The 22643-nt window shown below is 36.7% G+C and overlaps 1 protein-coding gene across 5 annotated transcripts in view; it reads right to left on the bottom strand.

The window, feature by feature from the left end:
- Positions 1 to 6031: 6031 nt before the first annotated feature.
- Positions 6032 to 22643, bottom strand: part of AGTPBP1 (ATP/GTP binding protein 1) — a 70324-nt gene continuing 53712 nt past the window's right edge. For all 5 annotated transcript variants that reach the window (XM_035309335.1, XM_035309332.1, XM_035309336.1 and 2 more), the window contains 2 exons: positions 19931 to 20091; positions 6032 to 7849 (listed from right to left, as the gene is read on the bottom strand). In XM_035309335.1, coding sequence (XP_035165226.1) covers positions 7672 to 7849; positions 19931 to 20091 — 339 coding nt within the window. In that variant the 3' untranslated portion in view covers positions 6032 to 7671. The remainder of the gene's footprint in view (positions 7850 to 19930; positions 20092 to 22643) is intronic.

Consider the following 22643-nt stretch of genomic DNA (forward strand, 5'->3'; position numbering starts at 1 on the left):
AAAGAAATCTAGGATGCATTAACAGGAACTCTATGTAAAAATCAGATACAGTTTCTCCTCAGAAAATCTTGCAGCTTTGAAATGCTACACTCTGCTGAATGCCATATGGACTGCTTTTTCACTTCTTTATAAGCTTTCTCAAGAGATTTTTCTAATAACTGGCATCATGTGGGGATGTGAATCTTTTACATATGTAATACTATCTGGCAACGCATTCTAAGTGTACTACCAGTCATCATAATCTTTTATTATAACAATCAATATTTTATATCCTTACATGATATAATATAGCTGCCCTTCCCAATTTACAAACCTTGGGCTGGAAAATGGTGCATTTCTTTCTACAGTATTGACCTACATTATGAATGAAGCTTTAAAGGACATCAAAGAGAAGAAGAAAGAATGGGCTTGGGTTAGTGCTATCCACAGCTGTAGCCTTGAAGTAGCTTTTTATAGGAAACAGTGGTGCTTTTTCTGTTAATATATAAAGAAAAAAATATTTCCTATCAAGAGAATAACAAGGTTTAATTAGCTTTAAATTGAATTAATATGAGAACTTGATTTTTGCAAATTGAGTGTTAGTGACTTCAGAAATAATAGTATATTTGTCATAAGCAACCTGATACCACCACCCTCCTTTTATTATTATTATTTTTATTATTTTTTTAAGGCACTGAAAGTAAGTACATTTAAGCTATTTGAAACCTTTTTGCCATCTCCTCAGTTTGCAACACCACAACGTCTTCTCTTCGTCTTCTCTTCCTCTTTTGGCATTGCTCAAATCCTTAGCACTTAGAGACATATACAGACTTTCAGTTGGGAATGAGAAAATGCCTTTCCAAATTTCCTTAGAGCTAGCCTCCAGCAGACACATTTGGCTTGAACATCTTTTCCTGCAAACCCCATAGCTCAATCAACACATAAGCCTTCCTGCATGCAAGGCTGGGGTCTCAGACACATTCTTTCCAACTTCACATTTGACACACACTTTAAACTTTTGTTGAAGGATTCCATTTCTATTATTCCATTTACATTAGCACCTGCTAAAGACAGACATAAATCTTGGTGATGTAAATCACTCAGTTTAACAGTGATAATGTTGTAGGTGGATCCTGGCTCTAAGGTGATGATTTTAAGTTATAAGGAAAGAGTTGTACCATTTTCTAGAACGAAATTGTTTTCTCAGCTTGAGACACTAAGAATGCAGCTGGCAATAATTAAAGATCTGTATGAATACAGGAGGGAGGATGACAGAAATAGAACGTGTAAGCCATAACCTGAAGTCCTGTAACCCTTTGGGATCCCTGGCCCTCCTGCTCACAGACCTATATGCCCGCCCAAAGACCCTGCTTCTGTGGACTGGCAGCCCTGCTCCTGAGGCACACCCCCCCCCATTTGGTACTCCAGCAGCACCCCGACACTGGCCAGCCCTCGCCGTGGGCTGGTGGGGGGGCTCGTGGTGGAGGCTTCAGGTGGCTGAGGTATTCCTCAGGCCCTGTTTGTCGCTGCTGTCCACAAGCTAGAAATGAAGGAAATGTTCACTGGGTCCATCTTAGGCATTGGAAGGGGCTGTCCAGGGAAGTGGTTGAAAAAGTTGCAATTCACCCTCCCCTCTGCCTCCCCCTGCTGCAGAGCACAGCTCAAACGCAGAGGAAGGATCTTTAAGCCCTGCGAGGGAGATGCAGCCAAGGGAGCACTGCTGAGCTGAAGACTTCCCCTGCTGTCAATGAGAGCATTTTTGCCTCAACGCAGGAAGCCACGTGAGAGACATCACTGAGTGACTTGGCTTGCTTACTGAAGTAGCTGACGAGGAGCTGCCATGCTTCAGTAAATCATGTTTGATCTACTCCCTTATTAAAATTTGGGTCCACCTGGTTAGCATAAAAGGATCTGTGTAGTTAGTATCTTCCTGAATTAATTTATTCTGGTAACATGAAGTTGAAAAATTCTAGTTTTGATATACAGTCTATTTCTGTTCTGGACATAGAGGCTTTGGACAAAAGGATAAAGTACCTGACATACTGAGTAATGACCTGCTGTATTTAAGCAGATGTTTTGGGGCACTTTCTTTCATTCTGGAACACACTCAAGGTTTGCATTTGATAACAGGAGAGTTTTCAAGCAATCCTGAGTAGCGTGATTCATAACAGAAGGATTTTGTCAACAGCGAGGTCAAACTGAAAAGAAGAGGGAATTATTACTGGTTTATCACTTAAGCTAACGGACTGGCACGACCTGACTGGATGAAATTGGACTTGTGTACTTGTGCATAAGTATGAGAAGTGTGTAAATTGAGGTTGTGGCTCCATTTTGTGATTATATACAAGCAGTAACAATAGGATGACTGTTGCAGAGAATGTGCAAATTTTGCAACAGTCTTAACTGAACCAAAAAAACAGGCATATGTTATTTTGGAATACTATCTGACCCTGTTTAGGACTTTTCATTTGGCAGTGTATTGTAGTAAATTAAATTAAGTGGGATGCTGAATCAAAGCCAAATATTAAGGCAGACTGTTGGCTGAGGGTTTGTGCAAGAGACTTCGTTGCAGTTTGTCTTCACAGAAGTTACGACTGAGCCGTTTTAATCTGGGGGTTAGCTGGACTGCTTGTATCATTCTTAAGATTTATGTAAATATGGTACAGGCAAATTTTATACAAAATATTCAATATCACCTGTCTTACTTACTCTGTAGTTCCTGTCTCATGCTGAAATACATTCATATTCATTTTCTTTGGGGAATAAATTGAGCATGAATGTAATGCTGCCATCTAAGTGTTGTTTATGTTGACTTAATAATTAGCCAGAGAAGACAATAGATATTTATGATCCAACCCCAAAACAGAGTCTTATGAGGAGAGCAGTCTGCAACCAATCAAGTGATAAAAGACCTCCCCCGTGCAAAGTAGTTCAGCTGTGAAAGCCAATAGCTTCCCAGCGCTGTTTCAGATGATTGGATCAAACGGAAGAAGCCTACAAGCTGTGAAGTAAAACATGAACTGGATGTGCATCACCTTTCCCAGCCCCCTGCTAGGCGAGTAACCCCTGTTTGATTTTCAGGTTTGAGGGAAAGCAAGGCTGTTGTTCTGCTAAAGCTGACTGCCTGCCTAGGCCATTCCTGGCCCACAGGCCTCCATGTTCTGGGGTAAACCTTATGACTTTCCGAGCTGTTCTCATAAGTTTAGAACCCACCTTAAATTGAGAGACCTTGTGAGGGTTAAGCTGTATGAAGACATCTACAGTAATATTAATTAAATAATTTTAAGAACCCAGTTTTCTCTTTTGGGCTGAAAGAAATGAAACTGGGTAGTAGAGTGAGTTATTCTCTAAATACACAAGCAAATCTGGACATTTTTCTTTTGACCTGAGCAGGACAAAAGATAGGTGAGGGCAGTATAGGATTTGGAAAAAATAAAATAAAAAAATCTTTGTCCTACATTGTGGAATCCTTTTGTGCTTTTTATTGTCTGATCTTGGTAAGTTTGGAGAGACAGTGCAAAGGCAGCTCCTGTTTCAGGTCATTTTAAATCTGTCTCCCCATACTGTGTTAACAGCAACATTTCACATAGTGAAGTACTATTGCGGAATCTTGTTAGTCCGGTTCTTGTATTATTTAGTATTCAGTCCTATAAAAATTTTCAATAGTGCTACTTGGTACTGCTAGCTTAAGTACGCATTCTTCCAATCTACTGTGAAAAATTATGCATGCTAAATAACCCCATTCCAAGAAAGAAGGGCACACACAAAGCACAAACATCTCATGGTAAGAATGCTGCATAGGCAGCAAAAAGCTGCAGCTGATGGGCATTTGGTAACCACATAATTTGGCTCAACAAATTCTATGTTGTACCATTTCCTTTGTTGATAAACCCGTAATTTTCAGAGGAGTCAATTCTTTCTGAACTGCTTCAAAAGCTGGACTAAGAACATGTATTTTTCTTTTCTGCTCTTTTTAAAGAAAAAGAATTTCACCTTTTTGTGTAGCAGAAGAATTAAGTGGATGTGTTTCATATTTATAAACTACTTTACAGCAACTAAACAAATTCTCTATACTATTTAAAATAAGTGCTATTAAAAACAGCCACCTAGCCAAGCCATATATAATTTAAGGTAATGTACCCTGATGACTTAGTGAAAAATAAAATTGGGCCTTTCCTAGATTAGATGAAAAGTGTTTGCTAAGTAGGATGGAAAGATCTCACCAAATGATTCTTTTCCTGTGTGCTCTGTGATGTCCTCCAGTGTGGTTCGTCCAAAATCTTCAGAAGTTTTAGGTTCATTCATGGATATTAAGCTTTTTTATAGAGCTATAATTAAATCTATAAATGTGCAAATGGTACACTAAGCCTGCAGTGCACTAACTTTAATTTGGCAGGGAACAAAAATAAGATCCTCTTTTCTGAAATGCTAAGCACGCCCCAACTTTTATAAATAGACTCAGAGCAGCAAAGACTATCACAAGAAATCCTTTAAATTTTCTATCCAATAAATTGTGTAGGGAAGCAAAGCCATTGTAATTCACTCTTTATTATATATTTTTATTAATATGTATTGTTACTTAGGGCATGCATAATAACACTGCAACAAGTGTATTTATCATAACATTACAATGGCAACTCTCTCTGAAATGTGGAATTTCTGCATTGTGAACTGTGTTTACTGCTACTGCAGTCTTGTTTGAGATAAAAATCAATTCTCCTCCATCAGCCAGGCTCATAAAGCAATCCACCTTCAAAAAGAACCCAAGAAGATTTTGGCACAAACTGCATTCTTAGCTCTAAGTTATGTTACAGCAAGCGATGTCACTAGTGAAAACACAATACCAAATTTTAGCAGCTATCTGAATGATACCTGGAAAAGGAATAAAGGAATTAATCATCCAGCAATTATTTAGAAGTCAGACAGTAACTGTGAGTAACAGAAATGTAATTATTGTTTCTAACCTTATTTGTTATTTTTACAGGAAAAAAAAAATAATAATAAAAAATAAAAAATAAAATAATAGCTCCTTTTCCTGTACAGAATCAGTCATGATTATAATAAAAGGGTTTCATTTAAAACCAGAAGTACACTGGAATGCCAGTGCATAAAAGGAAGACAGTCAATTGTCTGGGTCAGGCCACACTAGACTGATTTGTGGCAGATCAAGAAGCTGCCAGACTTTGTTCTCCCCCATTCTGCCCGTTTAATCGGGGTGAACACCATAGGAACGGAGTGGAGCATTGTGCTCAAGCCTCAGCTATTTCAGTTTCAGCTAAAACACCAAACTTCTCACCAAAGCAGATGAAAGGGGACACTGGAGTTTGTCTGCCAACACTGTTGCTAGCAGTGGGATAAATAGCGCGAAGCAGCTACAGCTGCAGCAGTTCCTCCCGTGAGCTCATGTTCCCGGGGGCACGGATGGAGATTCTGCCTCTCAGAATGCTGTCCCCACGGGAGGTGCAGTAAAGCATGCAAGAGGTATGGCCTTTTCATGTTTCCACAGCGTGCTAGGTCATGACAGTTTCACTCTTGCTTTGGAACTGAAGTTCAGACCCACAACTGCCAGTTTGACGTCTAATCAAATACATAAATCTAATCCAGTGTTTGAGTGCGGTATAATCTGATGTATAAATCTGAGAACATACGCGCATATTCACTTTGGACAAAAAGACAGTTTTGTACTACCAAACCAGAATTATTTCTAACTGGGTGTAGTAAGTTTCTAGTCTTGCAAAATGCACAATGGGGTTAACTAGCACTTGGCATCCTGCTCCTTCCAAAATTTAAGTCAAAATTATTTATGGAAGTTACTGAAGTATGAATCCTTATGGATAAGAATTTATGCAGAGAGCTAGTACAGAAGTGGCACAGTAATATGGGCATTCTGCACTGCTCTGACTGGCCTGACAAAGATATTTCAAATTTTCTGGCAAGGTTAATCCTTCTTGGCAGATTCTCAATTCCTCAGCACCTTGTGTGCAGGGGACTCCTCTCCAACAAGGACTTTCTTATTTAGAGTATGTAGTTCAAAGAACACAAGGAACGATCATTTTCACAAGACAGAGATAAATTTATAGAGGGACAAAAATGCATTTCCATTATAGCCTTACATTTCAACAGTGCATGACTATTAACATAAATATAAGTCTTTAAACAAAAAGTACAGTAGCATATCACTGGAGTGTCAGAACCCCTTCCCCAGTTTCAGAACCAGGACTTGAACATCAGAATTTGGACAGACATCACCAACCAATGCTGCATTTGAAACAGCAGACTCTGGTGCGAATCACTTCATACAGTTAATTCCCTGATTTTTTTAATCCTTCTACCAACAGCACCCTTCCCCTCTAAAATACAGCTTTATTGGCAACAGTAATTGTACACAAAGTTCTCATCAGTTAAAAGCCTTCTGTAACTTAGGAGTGTTATTATTCATGCTCGTAACGCCTTGCACATGCAGCAGAAAATGAATGCCACAATGGGGTCACATCAAGTAAAAATCATTTTGGAAAAGTATTTTTCATTGCAAAACATGTCAGTTCTTGTAAACAACAGAGTGCAACTTCATTTGTGCATTCAATCTCAAACTAAGCAGAGACAAGAGGCAACAGAAACTGGCAGATGACAGAAGACAAGGAAGTTTAAATCCCATGCCTGACAGCTTGAAAAATGAAGAATACAGCATCACAGCATAATTATTTGGGCTAGAAAGGACCTCAGAAGGTTACCTAGTCCAATCTTATTCTCAAAGCAGGGTTAACACTGGGTTCAAACCAGCCAAAAGATGTTTCAACAAAATTGGGCCTTCCTTCGTTAAGCATTTAAACTGGAAATATGCAGCTAATGTGCCCCGAGTAAAGTGAACTCTTAAACTATGTGCATATTGAACAAGAAAAACTGAGCAACTGGGTAACTAAAATATATATATACAATGTACATGTCTAACCATTTCGTGTAGTCATGTACACTTGAGAAAAAAACTTTTCATATTAAACCATGGTTATTTTATGGGAGAGACTTCCAATAAGCATATAGTTCTTGTAAACACAGGCTGCAGTGCAAAACTCCTGAACTGTGAACAGACATTATATTGTCAGCTAGTACTGTGGTAAAACCATATAATCCTCAGAAGCAAGAAACAGTGCAACAATTCATACATCACTCTTTAATTTTTAATTTAGTAATTATTGAATGGTTTCAGAGCAGGCACTACATTATTGCAAACACAATCAAGTCCTTAACATAATGTTGAAAAATAACCTCTTCACCTCAGTGTACACACACGCATATACACACACACATAATTTAAAAAAATCTGTACATAAGTTATTTTTCAGAAAGCAACTCAAAGAATCGTACCACACAGAATTAGTTTCTGTACTCTGACACAGCACAAATAATAATCCATTTTTTGATGATAGGCTTTAAGGACACAAAACACCATGCAATACTATTTAGTAGAAAATGAACTAAACAGTAAATCAATTTATCTAGTTCGTGCTAAGAGAAAACACAATTTTTTAAATAAAACAAATGTTAATTTATGAGAAATCAAAAATATTTATTGTCCTTGAGCTTGAAAAGGAACCAGTTATCTGTGGTTCCTTAAGCTTATCCCCTTCGTAGACGAGAGTGAGGAAGTGTATGACTATAAAAACCGGGATTCTTATTACTGGCTGCAAAGACGGTTCAGGAAAGGAGTATCCTCGTTGAGTCTGAGTCTGAGAGTCCATCTTCTTGATTAGTGGCCTCATAATCACCTGCATTCTCAGCTAATTCAGTGTCTTGATCATCATTACTCTCTGCACTGTAGTCAACTTCTTCAAGGAAGCGAGGCTCATCTTCATCCAAAACATACGTAGTAGGGCTAAAACGAACAAGAGATTGTTAAAAGCTTTTATCTTGAACACAACATTCAGACCATGCCCCATCCCTATCCCAACACACAGTAATCTACAAAATGACCTCAGGATAGGGGTGGTTTACCCAAAACTGATTTTTTAATTGCATGTAAAACAACTGAGAGCCAAAAACACATTTGTAGGACCCTGAACTAATTGGTCAATCATACATAACTCGTTATCCAAATGTGCCGTGACAAATCAACTATATGTTACAGAATTACACTAATTGCCTGTGCAAACGTTATACAATTACAGCATTATCCTAAGTTCTTACAGGACTCAAAAACAGCATCTGCTATAAACAAATTTAAAAACATACCACAGTCTAAGAATTTGGGTGGGGAACCTGTGTATTTTACTAAATACATTTTACTGGAAAGCATTATGAGCAATTATACTGCACATACTACAGATGACAAGTCAAGGCAAGTTTTTCTGGCATACAACTACAGTTAAGTTCGCATTTGTGCCATAAGACTTTTATCTGGTCCTCACATTGTCACAGTCCACAAAATGATCTACGCTTGTAACTAATAGCCTCCAAGAATAATAGAAGTAATACTTTGAGTGAGAACAAGAGAAAGGTTAATAAGTAACTTTCTGATCATCTCACCTTCCTAGGACAGATGAAAACAAAAGTAAAAGTAAACAACAACAAAAAATAAAAAAGTACGTGTGTTTTCCAGACCCAGTTTTACTACTCTCCCTTGGGACATAAAAAGCTATCTGCTTAAAATCACTCTGTATTGCTAAATATTTCATAAGTAGTTTTATATTCAGATGAAGTTCTAAGAAGGTTTTGTAATGCATTTTACCTAATAATCAATTGACACAGAACTCAGCCAAAAGAGCATTCTCATAAGAAAAATCATCAGGTACTTGTATAAATGTTTGCATGTTAATTTTGATTAATTTTGTCTTAAGGCACACAACAGTTTATTGTGGCTGTGGCTTCAAAATTAAAAGGATTAGTCATTGCTTCTTTCTAGTTCTATTAAGAGCTTAAGTGGATCACCTGAGTCTGCAATGCAATCCCTATTCACTGTAAATAAACTTCACATTATTTGCTTCTACTTATAATGCCAATAACTTACTACACTAACATTTTCTGAAGTTGGCAATTAATTCATATTTTGGGAGAACAACAAATAGACAAACCGCTAGTCCCAGAAAAAAAAAAAAAAAAAGACATAAGACCTAAAATAGTAATAAAATAAGCTATCAAAAATTCAGTCAGTCTCTGGATTTACATTTAAAACAATCTGTACCATAGTTCAGTGAACAAGCTATTTTACACACTGCTCAATGCAAAAGGGAATACTGCACAAAACTAAGTACTTAACAAAGATTATTTAAATTGTAACTAGGGCAACAACCCGCTCTGTTGGTTAGAGAACGGGTACCAGCTCTTTGAACAAAATTATTAACATTTAGGAATGAGACCATGTGAGGAAAACAACCAGTATCTTTACTGAGGTGCCTCTTCATTTCACAGGTGGGCAAACCACTGTACTTTAAAGATACACACTTCATTTGAAGAACCTGTTGTAGCCCCAGGAAAGGTATACAGTTTTTTTTGAGCTTTCATCTTGTGACACTTTATGCCCTAGGCAGTTGCTGCCTGCCAAGACTTTCCTTTCAGGGAGAAAAAAAAAAAAAGCTGAAATGTTTCATTTATTTCAATGAGATACCACCAAATATATCATATTCCAAAAATGCACAGCTTCCCCCACACAGGTCCTGCTTCTAACCACTTAACACAGTTATTGATTTGCTGGGTATCATATGCAAGGAATCCACACTGCAACTGCAGGATAGATTGTGTAATTCAATTCACAGGAAATGGACCCATTAAACCTGAATGTTGGCCCTATCTTAACTAATAATTCTAAATACTGAAACAAAAAACTACAATGGGCTGTGTCAATGGCAAATACTTTATTAGCCATTGACAGTGAGATATTAATGCATTACAGTAGGCACTCAGGAAAATTCACATTAGTGAGATTTATATAGGCTAGTAAAGCTCTCTGAAAAACTTCTACCACTTTTTTTTTTTTGGAAGTTTCATTGTTTAGAAACTAAGCTTAAATATTTAATCCAGTACAAAAATAAATAAGTAAATAAAGCAACCACCAAGCCTATCTTAAAAAGTAGCAAACAATGAAGCTTATTTTAAGGGGAACACACAGAACTGGACAAACAAGCAAACCACAAAGTCTACCATGTAGAAATGCCTTGTCAGTTCATAGAATATGTCCTGCTTTACCCTGTGTTGCAAAACAATACATGTCTGTACTGTAAATGTTATATTTATAAAAAATTATTTCATATAATCAAATATGTATGCACACTTCTGGCTTTTAGAAATTCAGCCAGCGTGCACAGTCTTAACTTTGTTATGTCTGATATAAGACAGTTTAGATGTTTGCTCTGGCATGTATGCATGCAAAATTCTTGAGGGATGCTTTTAGTTGCCATTTCCTATTTAGTAAAATCAACACTATAAATTTCATTATTCAAGAAAAGTACCAGTAGAATAGATAAACAGATCTCACTCCCAAAACTACATAAACTTTTAATGTAGAAACTGGCTCCAAAATCTGCCTCATAAGCTTTCTACTGCCATCCAAAACACAATGCGCCACCACTTCTCAATCATTAATTATTGAAAACAAAAGTTAGGATTGAATATATTAAGATTACTTCTTCCATTTCCCCTTTCTTGAGTCTTTGTTCCTCGCAAAATGGGATGCCAGAAAGTTTTACATCCAAAGGAAAAACCTGTTGCATACCACTCACATACATTTGCTTTCCCATGATGTGTCTTCTGATGTAGCAGATGCTAACCTCAGATATTTAGCTTTCCATCGATCTTTATTCTATAGGTTAGCGTGAATCTGCAAAGTATAGTTACTGCTTCATTGTTTTACTGAGGCTTGGTTACAAGAAATGTAGAAATCCAAACACCTGAAAAAATTTCTTGCTGTTTAATCAAATTCTTCGTTTGCCTCCCCACCGCTCCCCACCCTCAGCATATCTTGTGACAATATACTTTTAGCTGCCATCATGCTGATTCGGTGGGTTTTAATTTCCTAACTTTTCCCTTGGGCTGTTTCTAATTAACTTGCTCAATAATCCCTCTTCCTCTACCCCTATACCTCCTGCATTTGCTTTTAAAAGGAAACCATTATTTTTCTCAAGTTAACAGAGATTGTTTATCATACAGACACAGTTTGTAGCCTAATGGATGTTATAATTGGTGTATTTTCTTTGAACTTTTGCAGAGATTTTACTTAAATAACATTTTTTTAGGTAAAAAGATTAATTCCTAAATGTGAAATAATATACCTGATACACTCTTTTGGTCCTCATATTTATAAAGAGCTTCAAGAATATTCCTTTAATTTTAAAAAGTCCATTTTCTACATCACCTGCCATTAAATATGCTGAATTTAGGTATGAATACAGCAGCTTAGTAAAACATTTATTTTTAACAACAATGCCCATTTTTTTCATATTTAAATTAATGCTCCAAACATATTCAAAAATAAACCCGTTCACTAACATGATATATTTTTTCAAGCTAAAATTTTATTTGTCCCTCAAAGACTTACTTGGATTTTTCATTATCCACATGACTCAATTACAGAGAAATTAATCTACAAGCCAGACACAAACACAACCAATTTCAGGTCCATGGAGATAAGCAATTTTCCGAGACTACTGGGGAAGCATACACATTTAAAAACTTCTGAAGAAAAAATATAAGAAATATTCTCTGCTAAACAATGTGAAGTTGCTGCTGTGTGGAGATTTTGGAAAGGAAGGAGAGAAAAATCTAAGAACTAACAATTTATTTTAAAATTGCAATGCCAGGGGAGAGAAAATTTTTAAGGAACAAAAGAGTCAGGATGTACCACAAAGGAATCATTTATCCAGTCCTGTTCTTTGATTTCCCTTTAGGGTCTACATTCTTTTATAGGAATCAGCAAAGCTGCGACAGGAGGCAGTATCACCATGTGCTGTCCCCTTAAGGAGCTCTTCACCTATGTGCTGTTCCCAAATAGTAAGGATGGTTTCTAAAGATAATTTCCAGTACTAAAGAGAACAATTACATGTCCAACTCCTTTCCCAAACACAAGTAGCTGTGTATCCAAATCCCATTTAAGTTTTATTTTTAAATATCCCCACTTACAGGGTTCCATAGTTTCACTCCACAGTTTAACAAAAAGTAACCTCAACACTTCCTTTGTGGTGACACCCTGAAATACATTCTGTAAAACTCAAAACTGGATTAAATTAGGTGGATTCCACAATTGTTGACTTTAGTAATTTACACACTAATATTTGGATCATATTACCAAGAACGGAAGAGAAGCTTGAGAAGTGGTATCACAGACACACAGAATGGGTGAGGTTGGTGGGGACCTCCAGAGCCCACCTGGCCCAACCCCCTGCCCAAGCAGGGCCACCCAGGCTGCCCCGGGCCACGTCCAGGTGGCTTTTGCAGATCTCCAAGGAGGAGACTGCTCTGCTGATGTGGGCAGCCTGTGCCTGCGCTCCCTCACCTGCACACTAAGGACGTGCTTCCTGATGATCAGGAGGAACCTCCTGTGTTACAGCTGGTGCCCAGTGCCTCTTGTCCTGGTGCTGGGCACCACTGGAGAGCGTGGCTCCACCATCCTCTTTGCACCCTCCTCTCTTCAGGTATTTTGTACGCATTGACGAGATCCCCCCCGAGCCTTCTGAACATAACTCTCAGGAGAGGAGAGCACCTCATAGGAGAGGTGCTCCCGTCCCTTCACTGTCTTTGTGACCCTACATTGGACTCTTTCCAATATGCCCACATCTCTCTTGTACTATCATCCTGTCTGGGCAAAGCTTATGAGTTATTAAGCTGAAGGGAAACAAAATAGCTCAAATTCAGTTTCCTCCTGGCAGCCCACAAAGAGACCCTTTGCAAGAGGATCTGTCAGATATTCTCTTGCACGTGCCCCTACCACTCTGATGTATTGTCTCAAATATAACACGGTAAGTGCAGGAGATGGATTTCACAGATGTTTTTTTTCTTTCCCACAGCTTTCATTGGCAGTCTGCTTTTCTACCATTTCCTAGATAGCCAAAAGCATTCCCAAAAGATGCTGTCTGCTTCTCTGCTATAATTAAATCAAATTAACAAACAAAAATACAACATGTTCTAGAACACACCAATGAGCGTCAAAACAATTAATGGAAGGAGTAGAAAAAAGGTCATGTTATTGAGCAAGAGATAATTCCAGTAAGTCCTTACAGTTATGACTGCAGTCATGTGTTTTTGTTTCATTGCATACAGACCCTATCAAACCTGTCAGTGTAACAACTATAATTCTTACTACAAGATCAGTATTACAGTCTAATCTTTTCCATTTGGAAATGGGGGGAAACATTGGCAAACTGGTCTGAAATAATTAAAGAAAAATAAAGTGTTTAATTCATGACTTAAAATGTTAAAGTGCACTGCCAGAGGGAAATAAATCTTCTGACTGCTTTATTTTTCTTAAGTCAAATATGTTTCAGACATGGTTCAAAATGAGCTCATGGAAACTGAGCCCGCATGTAATGAAATATCAGAGGTAAATTTTAAAATATTAGCATTTACTTGGTCATTATAAATACAACTAGTAAAACCAAGGAGAGCTTGAGAAACCCTCAAAATCATTTGCAAATAAAACTGATGCTTCTGTGTTTAGATTTTGACGTTTAAACTTGCCTGTTTTTTCCTTTCAAGCATTAAAATTGTATTGGTTTTTGTTTTTACAGTAACACCAGCAACATTCAAAATAGAAAGGAAGTAACTACAATCCTATTCACTGCTTTACTCTAACAAGGACATTACAGCCGTGTAAAAGCTACGAACTTTTATACTACTTATTCATTTTTTTTTAACCTGGATTTTCTGTAAATAGTTTTCCTCAGTCATCACTAATGGTAAGTAATGAGCTGTGAATCATGTAAGCACAAAGAAATCACAGCGGTACTTTTATTATAATAGAATAATAAGAATGGAAGTCTGGGCATATGAAGCAAGGAACTCTTCTGGTCCACGATTGCTTCTGAGGAGGCATAGAAACTGGCTTTATAAATTTAACTCAGTAGAGACTCAGTGTATTTCCAGTGCTCAAGTGAATAAATAAATTAAGCCCAATAAACCAGCTGATAGAGGTTTTTAATATCTTGTCTAGAACAGCTCACAAACACAAAAACTTCACCACTCTGAATACATCAAAGGGCAAATGGCCCACATTTCACAGATTTGGCATAAAGATTTCATGAGACGTTAATAAAAATCACTTGTCTAATACACCTAGAAATAGAACAGAATTACAAGAAAATCTATGTCCCTTGACAAGGGCAGGGACTTCTGACCCAAGGAAAAGTAGCCAGCTCCTTATTGTGGAGGGGAAAAAGAAAACAGTACCAAGAAAACCTTTCATTGAAACAGCAGTAAGGTCTCCTATAGCACAGGAAGCCCTCTGTGCTTCAGGTGTAAGAGTACCTGGCAACAACACCACAAGATCATTGATGTTCCGTTATTGTCAGATTGATTAAGATTAAGTGGGAAAAGGAGAGCTCAAGACTTCGCTGAGTCTCATTATGAGGTGTCACTGGGAGCTGGTATTCATTGTACCTATGGCAATTAGGTAGAGACTTCTAGACAGACCTTTTGGAGCACACAGCTGCCCACCCACGATGACAAAAAGAAGTTATGATTAAGAAATTTACATGAGTAACACCTTGAGGCAATGACCAGTGTTCTTTTTCACCGTGCAACAGAAATGCAAAACTGCCTTGAAAACTACTTCACCAATTGCTTAAAAAAATTCTTGAAGAGAAAAAAAAAAGTTACGAAAGACCTGTGGAAAATCTGTTCTGAACCACACTTTTCTCCAGCACTTAAAATGTTCCTCACTCAGGAGAAGGAGCTCCCACTTGAGACAATGCAATTTTATTTTTGAGGCGTTAATATCTGATCACTACCTATCTACCAAGCCCTCAAGTAATCCCTGAGACAGAAGAAAATGGCTTTCAGTAAGATTCATTAAAAAAAAAAAAAAAAAAAAGAAGATTTTGTTACAATTTATTTTAAACTAAATCTAGAACAGGAGAAGTATCTCCATGGTCTCACGAAAAAGATGAACTTTAACTACACCCTGTTTCACAAAGTGTTTCAGTTCTAAAAATAAATGAGTAGCTGCAAGTATATAACTATAGAGACTTCCTCTGTGAGTATCATCACTGATAAACAGTACAGGTTTTTGAACTTTCTGCTGAGATACGCAGTGAGTGCTACAGAAGACTGGAAGCTTGGACTTCATGTTAATCCCCTTAGCAAATGATGAGAGAAGATGATGTGCAAACATACATACTTTTATAGCTAATAGTGGTGGAGGTACTGTGAACAAAATTATATCTTCCTTATATAAAAAACATGTATTTATATGGCTTCTATAGCACAAAGCACAGATATATATATATATTTATATATATATATATATAAAGAGGAGTGAACCCAGCCACCCATGTAATAATTTCCTAATATCGTGAGTTTTGTGTATCTCAGGAGGGTACCAGAATTATAATTTTAAAAATTAGTCATTTTTTCTAGATTTACTAAATGAACATTTTTGCCAGTTTAGCTATTACATACTTAAATATTTTTCAATGGTTTTAATTAGAGATAATTACTTAGGTAACTTTGGTTAAACAAATCTGTTTGATGATGCATCAGCAAATTCAGGAAAATCTGTGACCGAATATAAAGCTGCTGTAATTACACAAAATTTAAGAAAATTCACATTTGAAAGAAACAGTGTGATATTAGGTTGATATTCCAGTAGCAACACAGACAGCCATACAATTTAAACTTTTATCTGAAAAAGATTCCCTGTCAAGTGTCCAATTCCACTCCCATTTTTTAAGTAAAAAGCATTTCTGCTGAATTCAATCAAGTAAGTCTGTATATGAAAAGTAATTTGATAGTCATAATTGTTAAGATAGTGTCCAAACACAGAGTCAGCTACAAATAAACAGCATATTTCATTCTTGATGTTATAGTTTAAAGAAACATTGTTGGAAACCACACATTTAATTTTTCCATCACAGATTCTTACACAGACATATGCTATTGGTAAATGAGAGCTCAGAGCAAGGTACTTAATTTCTCAGTTCACGCTATACAGTTTCTTGTTAGTGTTATTAACATGAATCTACATTTAATAGGTTTAAAGAACAAAGCCATCACACACTAGAAAAACCTGAAGTGTTGTTAACGGATTTCTCCAGGAAAGCTTGACACTTTTTATGTTAACCTGATAGAAGTTTTAACTCTAACAAGCACGGAATCTGATCTTTTTTCCACTGCCTTCATTTCTTTGCTGCAGTAGCAGTTGGCTATTACCGTTCACTGTCTGCAGCTGTGTAACACCTAAAGGTCATGACTGGGGAAAAGTTTGTTTTTAAAATGATTTCTAAATACAAATTCACTTTCAAAAAATTTCAAAACGTTAAGTTCTTAAATGATCTCTCTCCAATTAAAATTTTGTCTAACAGCAGAATTATTTTTGGATTTTCATGACTTGGTCCATTGGAATGGAGACTGAACCTTTCTGTTTTTTGGATGTTTGGGGTTTTGTTGTTTTTTAAGTTCTTTAGTACCAGTTATCTTTCCTAAACAAAATGATTATAAACAGTTCTGTGTACAGTCTCATTAACTTTCGTATAAGCATCATGTTATTTTTCATCTCTGCTCACATGTGCCAACCTGTGCTGCATTTCTGCAGTAGTGAGTCTTCTATTAGTGCTTTCAGAAAATCCAGAATAAAGCAGCCCTCAAAACCCTTGTTCTCACCAACAAAATATAAATGCCAAGTCAGGGCAGCTTTTTACCCTGCTCCAGCGTGGTCTTACTTTACATGCAATTAATTTTGGTACACAATAGTTTTGTTTGTTCGTTCTTAAGAGCTAACTTGATTAAAGCAGTATTTTAGCTGAGAAAGAAGTCTGAACTGTGTATCCGTAGCCATATCTTACTCTTCAGGATTTGCTTTATTTCTTAGCATCAGAACAACCCACCTTCCTGCTTTCTCTTTTTTTTCATCTAACATTGCTCAAGTTCTCTATCAAACAGAGAGCAGTAACAACCTTTTACTGACTGGAGACACTTTCACACCCTGTCATAAACAATCCACTTTAAAAGTACAAAATGGAAGAACTGTAAATCCAAAGGATTATACTTGTGCTTGTATATACTCTCAAAGAAAGTTATCAACATACGTGCAGACTAACTTTGGCAAACCTATGGCAGAATTCGGACCATAACAATCAGCTTTACTGTGAAACTTAGCTTCACTGAAACCGGAAAATCTCAACAAGTGATTGTGCTGATTGAATTGCATTTCTGAACTTCCAGAAATGCAATTCAAAGAAAACACTAATTCTGCTCTTACCTTATGGTAACATCTAGCATAAGCATTTAATCCAGACAATACTTCTCTAATTCTTCAGCACAATCATTCCTAACTTGTTCTACTGTTTGAGGATCAATTAAAAGCTATACCAGCATGGTGAAGCATAACCAAATTGTTTTTTCCTATTCTGATGCTTACGTGTTTCGGATGTTTCTTTAGCTCTCTGCCAGAAACTATGGGGAGTGACTCATGTACGACATTTCTCATTTCAACAGGTGTTAAGGTCAATCCACCCTGAATCACATTAATGAACTGCAAAAAACAGCACTTTTTTTTTTTTTTTTTTTTTTTAAACACAGCCACTACCTATCTATGAACTAACATGGTAACTTTTTATAGAGAGATAAAGTTATATAAAGATTCAGCATCTGAGGCACCAGTTGATATAAAGTTATGTGGAAATCTGGGGCTGTTCTCCAATGCCACCCCGATAATTAGTCACTCACAAATACATCTTTGTTCAAAATACCGCAATTTGATGCTTAGTATTTCGAAGAGATGCATCTATACTGAAGCTTGGTTCTAATAAAACTGACAATGATTAAACTCTTCTGGATGAGAAAATATTGTATGGTTTCCTTCACATATAATATTAGCTGCAAATAAAATACAAACTACTCTTGAAAGTTTGCACTCAAGGCTGTAATGTAAGAAAGGCTTCAAGTGATGAAGAACAACATGTCAGTGTTAGATTTTGAAGTTTAGCATGTTTCTATCATGAACAAAAGAAACTTTTTATTCTGACTACCTGACTTAGTACTCCGATTTAAAGCTGCACAAAACACCAGCAAACTTTTTAAATTACACTTTTTAAAATACTTAAATGCAATTTCTTCTGTTTCAGTCTGCATCCATTGCCTGCTGTCCTGTCACTGGACACCACTGAAAATAGCCTGGCTCTGTCTTCTTTACAGACTCGCTTCAAGTATATGGACACCTTGACAAGATCCACTCCTGAGCCTCTTCTTCTCAAGGCTGAACAGTCCCAGCTCTTTCAGCCTTTCCTCCTATGGGAGATACTCCAGTCCCTTAATCATCCTAGGGGCCCCTCATTGGACTCTCTTCAAGTACATCCATCTCTGTCCTGTAAAGGAGGGCCTAGACCTGGATACATATCCAGGCTGTGGGCTTACCAGTGCTGAGCAGAAGGATCACCTCACTCGAGCTGCTGGCAACATTCCTCCTCAGGCAAGAGTGAATAATTTAGAGTGGTCTCACAGTAATACCAGTGCTGTGACCTTGTTTTTTTGCCCTGCTCCTCTTGGGAACCTGAACTCCACCACCTCCTGGTCATTGCAGTCAAGGTTGCCTTCCACTTTCACATCCCAGCCAGCACATCCTTGTCTGCAAGTACCAGGTTCAGCAGAGCACATCTCCTTGTTGTGTCTGATCATTCAGTCAGAAACTTGTCATCAGTGCCTTCCAGGAACCTCCCAGATTTCCCAGAATCATGGAATTTACCTGAGCTGCACTATGGAATCTTTTCAAACATCATTACTGGAACTGAACATCATCCCTACCTTCCACAGGGTACCACTGATGCCCTCCCATATTTCTGCTAGTTCTGCACAGTCTACAGACAAATTCCTCACTAGTGTAGCATCTAAAGTCGTAGGCACCTTATTATTTTAGTTCCATAAAAGCAAAAATAAGTTCATTTTTTTACCCTAACCTTCCCCAGCTGGAGATATAGCCAAGGCCACTGTAAAAACATTTTTGGCTTAAAGTATGCTAAGTGATAACATATTATATAGCACGCAAATATTATTATTTTCCAAAAAATATCTAACACTTTTCTTAAATTTGTAATTCTACATTATTTCATCTCTAACCACATTTTCAGAAAGAGATGTTTACACATTTGAAACCATTTGTTTCCTGTCTCCTACCTCCAATTTGTTCCCTATCTCCAATTACCACATACACATGGATACTAAGTGATTATAGCATGGAAACATAATACGTACGGTTTTGCAACCCTATCTAAGGCTTTAACAGTTTGACAATGTAATAAGCTAGCTACTGAACAGGCACAATACACTTTGTGACACAAACCTTATTTCGTTTGTTTTAAATTCTTAAACTACTGTTATGTATCTGTTCCAGAGAGAAAGAATATTTGGAATATATTTCTTACAGTAATTTTCAACTTACATAGTTCAAGTCTGTCCAAATAAATTTTTAATACTGTATTCAGTAATAAAATTGAAAAAAAACTGCTCTCAGAAAGAGACAATTGAGACTCAGGGTTTCACTGCATATAACAACTCCCCAATGACATTAAAATTTATACTAGCAACAAGGAATGTTAACATACAGTCTAACTTTATTACTGCTTTCTTTAAATGTTTGAAGCAATTGAATTAACAAGATAGCGTAAGAGTAATCTGAGTATATTGAAAAACTAAAAGTCCCAACACATAAACATTCTTTCTGATGACTGAAGTAACATTTTTTGAGAGAATCTTCACTTCATTTGAGAAATTAACTTTTTTTCCTGAAAAAAAAATAATAATAATAATAAATGTGTACTACCTTGTCACTTTACAGCTCGACTCAATCAACTCATTTTCAATATCCAGCAGACTAGAAGGTAGATTGTATTCCAAAGGTGAGGCCATTCTTTTTAAACGCAGTAAGCCGACACAGAACTTGGCTCCCATCTCCTCCAGTTCTCTTGTCCCTATCTGCAATCCCTAATTTAAAAATAAGATTTAAAAAATATAAAATAGTTACATGCAGATGAACCCACACATACTGGAAAATTATTATTTACAACACATTTAAGAACTGCAGAGTAACTGCTTAGCACAAGTATCAGGAACAAAACAAAACAGAGAATGACAACTTGAGTCTTCTAAGGGAAAAGAGACATTTCTGGACACTTCTGCATTTCTTCAGAGCTTCCTATTTAACACTATTAGCACATCAATATTAACAGAATTTTTACCCATTAACACTGGAAGAGAGAGATTAGATACTCTGTCCAAGTTTATAAATCTAAATTATTTGTAAAAGCTAAGACAAAATTTTAAAAATGAATTTCAAATAAAAGTATCTCAAATACAAGATTTTTCAAATGCAAGTCCCTTCAAAATGAGTAAATTCACACTTCAACCATGATCAACTTCACTGATATGTTCTAACACATAAATGAGAATTTAAAATAATGTTACTCCTTAACATAAACAAGTATCTCTTCCCCTCCTATGAGACAGAGGTTACATGTTAATTCTGAAAGCATTTATTCACACATTTACTAAATAAAAAAGACAAATATAAAATTGAAGTATCAAAAGCCATAGCTGTTTTCTAACTTGAATAAGATATTTTCTTCTGTGAAGAGGTAGAATTCGTGTTATTCTCCAAGATTACACGTGACATATCCCATCAGATTATAGGCTTAGCAATGCTCTATGTAAGGACAGAACCTCTGACCTCAACTCTTTTACAAAAAGATAACAGTATTACAGAGTCACCCTCAAAAATTACAGAATTGGCCAGTACGGAACCATATATACAATAACATATTCAGGGTTACAACCTAACTCAATATGCTCTCTGCAACTTCTTTATCTCAGGAGAATTTAAAGAAGAGTTTAGTTTGTTTCTTCTAAGCCTCTTAAAGAAATGGGTAGTTAAAAAGAAGCTCTGACAAAACAAGCAGGGAAACAGACAAACCAAGAAACAGTGGCAAGCTCTCAACCAGTAGGAAAATGTACCAAGCAAAAAGAACAGAGTATTTTTTTTTCCTAAAAGCTAGAACATGAGCTTTGTATGTTGCCACACTGATGCTGTACTATAAAACGCAAGGCATAGAAGAGTTTTAGGCATAGAAGGCATAGAAGAGTGCTGTTTTCACATACTTCACATACTTCTGTCTTGACTGTATGCAAACTTAAATGGTAAGTTTGATTTTATTTGTCTTGCGATTTCTCTTTTTTCAGTAGTCTTCATAAACAAGGTGCTTTTTAGTGACAAGAAAGCTAAAGCAATACCTTCTATTCTATAAGTGTCATCCTCCTGTCAAATGGCACAGAAACCTGTTATCAGTGAACAAGAATTGGATACTAAGTATTATTGTTAATAGTAATACTACTTACCTCTTTTATAGTGCTTTTGTGCTGTAGGTTTCAAAGCACTTTATTAATAAAGGAAGAATTATCCTCATTTTATTGATGGAGAAATGGAGGCAGAGAGGGCTGAAGCGATTTGCACAGTGTCTCACAGCATGTCACTGACCCCGCTGGGAACAGAAATCAGTTCTCCTCACTCCCAGTGCAGTACCTTATCCACAGAGGCCAAATTTTTGTTTTTGTTTTGTTATTTGTTTGCACATCTGTAACATTCGAAGACCCCAATCATAGCTGGGGCTCCACTACGCTAATCACAGGAAGACACAGTCCCTGCCCCAAAAAGATTAAAATAACATTAAGGACAAGAGGCAACAAGTATGCAGAAGAGGAGGGAGAAGTGTAACAGTAATCTCACTGTTACAAAGATTACTAAGGTGCACAACTGGATGTTCAAAAACTTTTCCGATCATTGTCTACATCTGTTGCTGAAGAAGATACTGTTAGTTGACAGACTCCTTATAGAGAGTATCAGAGGAGTGGCTGTTTAAGTTGACAAGAGTACAGTATGAAATAAAGTGCAAAGACAAATGTTAGAAAGATAAATAGCGTGTGCATATTCTATGGTTGCTATTTTCAGCACAGCAGAAACAATATATAACTAAAGAGAAATCTAAATGGATCAAATGGGAGATGGGTAACTGTGAAGCACCTAGACAGCAAGAATTTGAACTTGCTGTACTGAAGAGTCTATAGGCTTGAAGTAAAAGCCTAAGCTAAAGTCTAGATTTGTTTTTATCATTTCTTTGATTAACAGAGAATGCAATGAACACAGACCTGTCAAATACAAAACTTCTTAATCCATTCTTTATGTTGAATAAGACAATTCTCTTACTTTCCATGAAACAAGGGACCCAAAGTCTGCTTCCAGACACTGTAATAAACAGTTGCACTGAGGAACTCAGACGAAGTTCACTTTTGCTGAAGCTTTGATTATACTCCACTTCTTGATCTTCCAAATACCTTCAACTATTATTCTAATACCTTCAACTATTATTCTAATACCTTCAACTATTATTCTAATACCTTCAACTATTATTCTAATACCTTCAACTATTATTCTAATACCTTCAACTATTATTCTAATACCTTCAACTATTATTCTAATACCTTCA

Source organism: Oxyura jamaicensis, chromosome Z, assembly GCF_011077185.1.
Source record: "Oxyura jamaicensis isolate SHBP4307 breed ruddy duck chromosome Z, BPBGC_Ojam_1.0, whole genome shotgun sequence".
Lineage (NCBI taxonomy): Eukaryota > Metazoa > Chordata > Aves > Anseriformes > Anatidae > Oxyura > Oxyura jamaicensis.